The 10,753-nt window shown below is 33.5% G+C and overlaps 1 protein-coding gene across 1 annotated transcript in view; it reads right to left on the bottom strand.

Moving 5' to 3' along the window:
- Positions 1 to 8,343, bottom strand: part of LOC107028368 — a 54,208-nt gene extending 45,865 nt beyond the window's left edge. Inside the window, exons 1-10 of the mRNA XM_015229401.2 lie at positions 8,008 to 8,343; positions 5,604 to 5,707; positions 4,465 to 4,599; positions 4,332 to 4,382; positions 3,212 to 3,306; positions 3,029 to 3,146; positions 2,216 to 2,317; positions 1,947 to 2,132; positions 1,683 to 1,843; positions 753 to 923 (exon numbers count right to left, since the gene is read on the bottom strand). Of these exons, the coding sequence (XP_015084887.1) occupies positions 753 to 923; positions 1,683 to 1,843; positions 1,947 to 2,132; positions 2,216 to 2,317; positions 3,029 to 3,146; positions 3,212 to 3,306; positions 4,332 to 4,382; positions 4,465 to 4,599; positions 5,604 to 5,707; positions 8,008 to 8,104 (1,220 nt within the window). The 5' untranslated portion in view covers positions 8,105 to 8,343. The remainder of the gene's footprint in view (positions 1 to 752; positions 924 to 1,682; positions 1,844 to 1,946; positions 2,133 to 2,215; positions 2,318 to 3,028; positions 3,147 to 3,211; positions 3,307 to 4,331; positions 4,383 to 4,464; positions 4,600 to 5,603; positions 5,708 to 8,007) is intronic.
- Between the last annotated feature and the right edge of the window lie 2,410 nt (positions 8,344 to 10,753).

The following is a 10,753-nucleotide window of genomic DNA, read 5'->3' as shown; positions in this document are numbered from 1 at the left end:
CACCCCCCCCCCCCCCAAATTGCCTGGCTAAACATCTAGAACGTGAAATAACACAAAATGGGTGGTCCAACATTTTATAGTCCAACATCATGAACGGGTCCAACTCTAATACCATCCGAAAAATCTGAATATCCTATCCAAAGCTTGAATATTCCACGAGTGTAGTAGTCTAAAGCCTTCATAAGCTTCCAAGTCAATACCCTCTTTCATGTGTAATCGAACTTTTTGGAGTCCACATGTGAACATTAATCTGGTGCAAGAACGGGCTTACCAAACGTTGGTTCTAGTACCATATTAAGAAAATGAATAAGAAAATGAATATTTAACCTAATACAACCCCATTAGCTAGCTCAAGCAGTTATTTGGTCCAAAATTATATATGGAGACTACAACCCTAACCAAAGTGGTATCCAACTGGCATGATCAAAAAGGAGCAAGCTGAGGCATTATGACTGACATTTAAGAATTTTGATTAATTGATAAGCTCTATCTACAACATCCAATAAACCTTGGTAGAGAGAGAAAGAGAGAGAGAGACAGTAATGGGGAAGGAGGTAGATTACTCAGATTTCACCTGACAAATTGACTAAAGATATAAGCTCACCAAAACTGTACGCAATGATGTAGTCAGGACTAATAGAAAGATACTTAATACCACAATGTTGCACACTGACATATAGCCTTTGAATTGATGTAGTCATTAGCCAAACTTCATGAAATAATACTTTTTAAAAACTTGCAGCACAAATTACCTCCATTGAAGAATGATTTCAGCATCAAGTGTGCGATCCAGTTCTTCTAAATCTTTATTATCATCGATTACCATCCGATCAGGCTCGGACTTCAGCAATGAAGCATACAAAGAGATATATTTCTTCCGCAACCTAGTATACCGCAGGACCTGCTCCCATGACAACTTCCCACTACAAACAACAATTGCATAATTAATTAAAGACTAAGAACCAAATCTATCCACATCCACTACTAACTACTAATATATAAGAGTGAATAACTAAACAGGTGATGGTCAACATGCCTGCATCACCTGTGTGGTTCCACACCTACATACATATCTATCTCTTCTTTCACTTCCGTTTTAATTTGTTTGTCTTACTTTTTTATTTTTTTATATATTTAAAAATTGCGTAAAAAATACTATAAATCATGATAATTGACAACTTAAAATATTTATTAAAAAAAATCAATTAATATTATTAAAAAATTACGTAAAAAGTACTATAAATTGCAATATTAACAATTTAAAATATTTAAAATCATGTTAAAATTTAATTGACTCTCTAAATTTTATCTATGTCCCATAAAGTGAGAAAAAAAATTAACAGATATTGGGTCTGGCTAGCACGGGCACTTGTGTCTAGTGTGTATATATAATCTACATGACTTATACAGGGAAATAAGAGGGAATGATATTACATCTTCTACATGTTGTCACATTTTTTCCTAAAAGCCCTATAAATTTCGCTCAATAGAAACAAAATAGAAAAATATGATAAAGAGTATGGGGACAAGTAGAAACATGTTGACAACTCTTTCGTCACCTTTGTTTAGGCCTATTAAATAGATCTTTAGCCTTCTAACCAGAGTGTTGTGAGAATATAAAATGTAAGAGAAAATCCACAGTTTGGTGAGTCTCTTAATTTTTGAAGAAACTAGTTAGATACCTGGCCTTCTTTATCTGAACAGATAAAGCTTGATTAGCATATTTCCACCAAGACCTTGGATCAGATTTCACTGAAACATGTGGACGAAGATGAGCATAGTTCAACCGTTGATTGAAGGCAGCAAAATTCTCGGCTAACTTTAATAAATCTCTATAGCCATTCTGCAGAACATACCAAAGTAAGTAAAAAAGCCAATATAAGCTAGAATTAATTACACACTGGATAAGACATAAAAAACAGAGAAGAAAAGTTAGCAAGACTAGCCTTTGACAAACAAAGAGTCACATCATCCAAAGCCACGACTGCCTTTTGAAGAGGGTCCGAATTATCACGTGAAGGATTAGGGCGCTGTTTCGAGAACTTAGCGTTCCCAGTCACTGGTTGCAAAATGTAAGAATGCTCTTTGATGTGATCAGCAGGTTTACCATTAGCTGTTCCATATCTGAAAATCTGAGAATTTGAACTAGATTAAGGAATAAGAACAGATCAGAAAGAGCAGGCACCAAATGACAGCTAGAACATTTAAAAGATACCTTGACCCACTCCTGTGGTAGCAAATCTGTCCATGGTTTGTCAATATGCCATGGATTGATATCAGAATCGAAATAAACAGCTAGCCGTTCAAGTTCTACGGACTTAACATATCAAGAAACAAATCAATTAAAAGCGTGAAATAAGAAAACAGAAGTACAGTTTATCAAAGAAAATACATAACGGAATTATCACAGCATATAAAAATTCAGAGAAGACACTAAAGTTGCATTAAGTACATATGGACTTGACAGTTTCACATGTAAGTACACACTTGTGTGACTGGTGAATCTCGGTCAAAGATAGAAAACTATAATAGTTACATTGTACTTATTTTTTCTCTCTATTGAGACCTACAGCAGACTTGCGTATTTCTGAACTCGATGATATTATATGCAACTGGCACTACATAATACTTAGTTGATCACAGTAAGTTGGCAATAACAAGGGATTCCTTTTTACTCCAGTTCTAAAACTGATTCTTCTCCTCTTTTGAAAGGAAAGCTCCTCAGATCCCTTCTGTTCATTGTAGACATGATTTCACAGAAGAGCTACAATCAGAGGCAAGGGACAGAGGGAGTACTAAGACTGTTCCAGTGAAAACCACTAGTCTTGCACGTCTATCATTGCTAACTAATCAGCTACAATCAGTACACAACAAGGGTGAAAAGTCACGAGAAATGTGGGGAGGTTGAATAAGGGGTTTGCTTGATTATAAATGCATAACGGAAATGTAAGGTCATAGAGTACGGGCGGTTAAGAATTTGTGTCTTTTCATTATTAACTTAAAAATGCAAAAGAGAAAATAGACGGACCTTCTGTATGAAATCCAATGCATATCCAGTTACAAAGGCTTCACTCCCACTATCATCTACGGTCATAGCTGATAGTTTCTCTAAGGTAATACCAGCTGCAAACGGGTGGCCAGCATTGCTGCATGGTGAAAGCTAGTCAGTTTCATCACAAACTCAAAGAAATCAATAGTTGAACCTCTTTACCTCTCAAGATCTTCATATCTGATGTGGATATTTGAAATTGAAAGCTTTAAGTTCCCAATTATTGTGTTGATCAAAGACCCCAACCAGGACTTATTCTTGAGGAGAAAGGCAAAAAAGAAAATTGGTTTAAGTGATGATGATGGACAATAATCTATGAAACTACCATCCCCTGCTAGAAATATGATTTCCATTTGTTCCCATTAGTGATTATGTCATAAACTGAACCAAAGAGGATGCCTTAAAAATAGTTAAAAATTAAAAATAAACAACTAAAACAGAACATACCAAGCAGAATTGGGCAACTTTCATGGTAAAACTCAATCGAACTTAGCATATATGAGTACCACACACAACAAGAGTCAGGAATATCTTAGCATTGATGTCAAATCTCAGATCATTTTAAAATGTGGATACTATCACTAGAATCCTTGAATTATAATCATACCTTCTAAAGAAACTGCAGTTCAACTTTTTAATTACTTCTAGTCTAAGCATGGATAATATTGAAACCAACTTACAGTCTTAAGAATGTATTCAAGTGTGTGACCATCTCATCCAGAAACTTAAGTTGTTTGAGAGAGCACATATTCATTTACTTAATTATGCTATATCTAACATGTCTCTCACATGTGGTCCTGATTCCTTTTCATGAGTATGCACGTGATTCTTTTTAATAATGGGTGTGCAAACCCAGGACCTCTGGCTGCTCTGAGACCATATTGAAGCTTTAAGTTGTTAGAGATAGAACACATTTGTTTATTTAATTATATTATATTTCAAGAGTAACTATTATGCCTCTTCTCCATTTCATTATCTAGATGCACAGATAATGCTAAGAACAACTAGATTACGCTGCAATTACTGAAGCTAATCAACAGCATCTTATCCGTATCTCTCACTGTTCACTTTCATCATGAGCAAGAAATAAACAAACCTCTATTTCATTAAACCCATAAGTTTGAATCTGAAAGCAAGAGCCGATGTTCATCAATCAAATTAGTAAGTTGGTATCAGATAAACAGTTCACCACTGACAGATGCAATCAATGAGCCCATCATTTAAAGCATTCAAGTTGTACGTCAAAGGTTTTATGCATTTGAAAAAAGATAAAGAAATATACCATTTCTGTCTCTAGCATTCGTTTACTCTCCAGAAGCTTTGTTTCCATTTCCTAGTTGCAAGGGAAAGAGGTTACATCAACAAACATTTCCTGTTGACATGCAAAGTATTTTACTTGAGACTCAAAACCTTACTCGTATTCTACTCTTCTTGGCTTCTTGGATAGCATCTTCAGAAGATCCTTCAACTTGGGTTGCTGGTTCAGCTAATAAAAAAATACGATCCAGGTGAACTAGAACTGGATCTTGGCCAAGCCTGCTCCATGGTACCTGTAATTATGGACTTATTACTGACATGTAAATGACAATAAATTCTTTAATTAACAAGTGGAAAATGATGGAAAAAAAAAATTAATGAGAAATCATATGACAAGGGAAAAGGAATGAAATATTTAGAGATAGTAAGAATCCCTGGCAGGTGGACACACTGTATTTCCTCTAGGGTCTCTCTTTGATACATAAGAGTTAAATAGGTCCACAGCTTCGATAAGAAAAGGTTTAAGATGATATAATTCATTGACCTGACAATTCTTTTTCCTTGGGTTCTTTTTATTTTTTTTCCTCCACAAATTACTTCTCCTTTATGATTTCATGTTTTATTTCTTTTGTCCTATTTTTTCCTGTGTCATACACGAGTTGGTAAAAAGTCTAAACCAAAAGGTTCTTATGTAGACAATTTACACTTGAATTGATTTGCTTGTAAAATAGGAAGTACACTTACAAAACCACGAGTGCTCATATTAGGGTTAGTTCCAAAAGTAACAACAATGCCCATAGGGATATATGTTGTAGTATGAATTTGGATAATAATGCACTTTAGAACAACCAAATTACCATTAAATTCAAGAAAACAGGAAATAAAGGTTAAAACGAAATTACTATGCAATGATATGTCCAAAGGTGATCTAATTCAGATTTTAGCTTGCTTTCTTGATGTCATAAGTTTATTCAGCTCAAATTTCATTTTAAGTCAAAGGGTTGAGATAATTTCAGTACTCAGTAACCAATCAAACCTCCTTGTAGAAATCACAAGGACTCATCATCATATTAAATTATTAATTACTGTGATGATGACACTTGCTTTCCAAGATCACACAACAGTGGGATAAAAATTACAACCAAAAACGATTCAAAATATTATGAGTACCACAAGCTGAAAATAGTAATCATAAGCAAAAACATCCACAGCCAAGACCAACCAAAAACTCAGTTCATTTTCAGATACTCAAAACTTCAAAACAACTCATTTAGCAGTTGGATTTCAGGGGTAGAACCTTGAGTCTCACAGATCCAAGAAATCCTGCCTTGACTTTTACAGGTAACTTCAATGCATTGAGAGCCTCTGGCTTCAATTGCATATTTACTAGTTCTACATCACCTGTCACATATACCACAATGTGTTAATAACCAAGCAAAATTTTTAATCCACAAAGGTGTATGTTTAACTGCCACGAATATGGTAAAGGAGAACACTTAAGAACTGTTTTACAAACAATGCCATCCCAAAAAACTGTAGAGAAGACGTTAAACCTGAGCACATCCATGGATGGATGGATGTACGTTCAAGTACACCACTGCTTTTGCTCAACCAGGAAATATGTGATTTGATTTGTTGTTATACAAAAACAAATCGAACAAAACCAAGTAACTATTTATAAATCATCATACTTGTACATAAACAATGACTAGAATTATTATCCAAAAAAAGAATCACTAATATCACTTGAATACTTGATATCATTCGACTCGATAGAAAGTAGGAGCTGAAGTGGCGTTTTGGGCATGGATCTTGTGGTGAACTTTCATTGGACATGCGGCTTCTTTGGGACTTGATAAATCATTCATATGACTTAACAATATGCTTAAGTGCTTGGCGAATTCGAAACTTACTGTTTATTTCTTTTTGTTTTCTTCCCTGTACTGGGATTCTTGTCCTCTTTAGTGCCAACTGTCATTTGATTTTACGTTCCAATACTTCCCCCTCCTGTGTCTTTCGATTTTGTTCAACTTGAGATACTGTAAGGGGTCGTTTGGTGTGAGGGATAAGAATATTTAGTCTTGGGATTAAAAAACAGTCCTGGGAAAAAAGTTTGGTGTCTTGTTTAGGATAACTTATCCCACCATTTATATACCATAGTGATGAGATAAGTTATCCCATATACAGGGTGGGATAAGTTATCCTAGGATAACTAACCCAGATTAATTTTCATAATACTTTTTCAATGAGTGCATAAAAATGCAAGTATGATGTCTATAGTTCTCCATTCCCCTTCCACAATTTTCCATACTTCTCCAACATCATCTTCCACCAAAGAGTATGCTTGTCCATTCAAAATCTCCATATCCATTAGCCTAGTAGGACCTTGTTGAATACTCGCCCCAACACCTCCAATTTCTAACGCCATGCCAGCTGATTAAATGAAGTTTCTTAAACACATATTGCTGAATCCCATAGCAAGTTCCACCTCCCTCCATTGAGTGTCTGCTCATCCAAAATCTCTATAACCATTTTCCTAGTAAGTCCTTGTTGAAAACTCGAAGACCTTTCACCCAAAGATCCCTCATCTATTTAGAGATGCAACGTCCTCCTAGTTGATTAAGTAGAGTTTCCTAGCCCCATTTGTTGAATCCCTTGAGTCTTCCCAATTCACTTGTGACACTGACCAGTGCCAGAGACAATGATATCAAGTACATAGAGATGCTTGATATGCATCTTGGTCCTTGTTGAACCCCGGTTGCTCGAACACGATGCAGGTATCCGACACTGATGTTGATCTAAAGGTCAGACTTGTCATCATATAATGACTTATTATTACCCTTACGACCACTTAAATTGTATGTTGGATGAACTAGAAGCATCTAGTGTATTACTTTTTTTATGGGGTTTCATTGAGAATTTTTGTTGGTTCCTCTTTCTTAAATCATGTTATCTTGATTCAATGCAAATTCACATCCCTTGGTTATGTTTATATGATAAACCATTAACTTAATAGAGGAAAAACTAGTCCACATGAACTATATAGCTCTTGTGGAAAAGATAAACGTTACCACTTGGCAACATGACTGTTTCTTCGTCCCCTTCCATATAATGGACTAATCTAGATGCCTACTCTAGCTTGTTCAGTTTCAAAAATACTTCACTTCACTCACTTGCCAACAGTCCTGAACCTTCTAGGCCTAAGATCTTCCATAAAATGATCCTTCGAAACCATACTGATACAAAGTAGGGGCAAAGCCAGCCTTCTGTTAGGGGTTCATCCAAACCTCCTTCGATGCAAAATATTACTATTTATACATGATTAAAATTATTCTTTTATGTATATATAGTAGATGTTGAACTCCCATCAGTTAGTTCGTATGTTTAGTTCTTCAGATATTAAAAATCCTAGCTTCGATACTGATGCGAAGTTCCTAATGGAACCACTATAAATACCAGTCATCCACACTTTCCATGGATTAATCCCCTCGAGTTCCTAATTCCACCAGGCAAAAAAAGCTCAATCCCAAAACACATTTTAAACATTCAATAAACCTATGCTGTAAATGCAGGACAACAAAAGCAGTTCTAATCCAATCTACACCATTTAAAAGCACATATTTCACAAATTCATCACACAAATAACATAAAAGCTCATCAAAAATCATCATTTCATAACATTTCCAAATTCAACAACAAACCTTGCCAAACACTGATCTTGAGTGCTTCTTTATTGAGTCCTATAACATAGTTCCCCAAATACCTCTGCAACAAATACGCTACCTGATCTTCCAACATCTTTCCAACTTTCTACTAATCACCTTCTAACACTGTGATTGTGAATCTCTACAAGTTTTTTCTATATGTAATACAACGAACGAACCGATTGAAGTATTCCGCAAGTTTCCTCATAGCGATGAAGAACGAAGAAAGAGAGAACTGGAACCTGGAAGAGTCTCCCACGTAATTTTATTTTTTTTTCCTCTTTTTTTTTCTAATAATTAATTTAATTATTTTTCAGTTCTTCAAAGCTAACGCAAAGTGACGATGAGGAGGTTTTTGAGATTTTTCTTTTTAATTTATATTTAATTTAATTTAATAATACTCAATTTATACTTTATAATATAAAGTATTAATATTTACACGTGGAGCAACTAATATCTTGCCGAGTGATTTTTAAAGCGAAATATCAAGCAAGGGGGGCTAATCACGTGGTACTCACGTGTTAGCATTAATTATTATTATTATTTGTTTAGAAATTTCAATTTGGTTATTAATTAAGTTAGATCTCATCCCTTGACTTCGAAATCGATATTAACATTATTTAATCTTCAAAGAAAAGTTTAAGTCAAATCAATTTTTTTAATACATGTATGCAGTGTTTTAAAAGGCGAGGGCGTGAGGCGAGGTGTGTTATACAGTGTGGGATAAGGCGTAAGTCTCGAGATATGGGACGTAAGTCCCTTGGATCTACGGAGCGTAGTTTCATTTATATTAAAATTTATAGTTTTATTACTAATAAAATAAGCAAAAATAAACCATTTAATGATTAATGATTTTTATTTGAGATAACTATTAATAATCAGTAGTGAAGAAAAAAAGCATTATAATTATTATTTGAGAAATATCATTAAACCAACAATGAAAATATGATTTTAAAAAAAAATTAAAAAAATTTAAACGCCTGGGCGTACGTTTTTACACCCAGGATTTACGTTTTTTATGTTTAGGGCTTACGCCTCAAATTTTAGGACTTACACCTTATGGATCTACGTTTTTAATTATCGTCCTACAGCGTTTTTGGTTTGCTCCGCCCCGAGACTCGCCCTGGGACTCGGCCCAAAAACATTTTTCAAAACACTGCATGTATGTATTGTAAATTTCATCCCTTGACTCTGAAATTGAAAGTTAATATTGTAAATTGTTTAATTTTGAATGAGACGCATATATATCTATATAATATTTTTTGGAAAAACTATCTAACTATACAAATATTCCTACCATAAATATGAAATCTCTTTTTATAGTTATTAATAATTATAGATTATCTTACTATTTTGTATTAGATTTTAAGTCAGGTACACCATTCCTTCATATTTGAAGTCAGAAACATATATCTTTGATACGAAATACATTTTGCAATATATATTCATACTCACAGAAGAGTGATAAGGGAGAGAAGCGAGTAAGAGAATCAATGTATCTCGTATACATGTAAATCACGATTGAAAACAATACATATGAAACAAATAACACCTAATTTTGATATAAGTATGTCGTATATATGTATCAGACAAAGTAAATGTGGTACGGAGTGTAATTTCAAAAGCTTATACACATAATTAGATACTAAACTAGTTGAATTTGTATGTTTGCTCATATATTTTTATAGCTACCATGTCATTAAATATGTATCAAAAATTATATATTTACCTAAAAAGGTTATGAAAGCTAACTTTGGCAAAATTTTGGACTTCAAATGACAAAAAGAAGGGTGGAAAATGACAGAATTCCCACCTTTAAATTCCCTAATTAGCATTACTCTTTATTAGTTTTAAAAATCTCTAAAATTTCTCATTTTTGCGCATCAAATTAATGAATTAACGCATCAAATTAATGTATCTCGCGCATCAGATTAGTGTATCTCGCGCACTAAATTAGTGTATCATGTATAAAATGTATATCAGAGAGTGTATCATGTATAAAATATAATGTATCTTACTTAACGATTAATATATCTCGTACATCATATTAATATATCATCGCTTATATTATTATATCACTTTGAGAAATTTCTGTAATTATAAATTTATAAGGGACAAGCTATAATTTTACTTTGAAAGTGTGTGATTTCTGTCCTTTGCCCCAAAAGGAAGCTAAGTTACTATAGCAAGCTGAATTTATTGTAGATTGGGCTTTTGTTTAGGCCCTAAACTTATTGCTCTTATAGTCTTCTTTGAGGGTAATGTGTCCAACTACATTTTGTATAACCAAAGTCCATATCAGCCCATGTCATGTAGATCTTTTTACCTAATGTACTTTTTAAAGATTGATGTGTAATATTTCTTCTTCTTTATCTTTATTTTTCAAAAAAATAAAATTGTAAATATGAATCATCTGAAAATTACAAAACCCATTAATTATTTGTGATTGATTTGGTTGAAAAAAATTGAATAAACTCATTGTTGATAGTTGGTGAGATTTGATTGCAACATGGCCTATTTATATTTGAAGATTTTAGTTAAATCTATTCTATCTGAAATCGTTAAAATTAGTATTAAAATTTTGAATATAAAATTTGGAGTGACTTAAAAATTAAAAGCAAAAATATAATACACGTGGACAAATATCATAGCTCAACTTCAAAAAAATTTAATAGTTTAATTGGTTAATTACCTGAATATTCATTTTGTTAATAAAAGTTCGATTTTTCACACTGTAATCCCA

This window comes from Solanum pennellii, chromosome 8 (assembly GCF_001406875.1).
Source record: "Solanum pennellii chromosome 8, SPENNV200".
Taxonomy (NCBI): domain Eukaryota; kingdom Viridiplantae; phylum Streptophyta; class Magnoliopsida; order Solanales; family Solanaceae; genus Solanum; species Solanum pennellii.
Note: the sequence above shows the minus strand (reverse complement) of the source record. Positions and strands in the feature narration are given on the sequence as shown.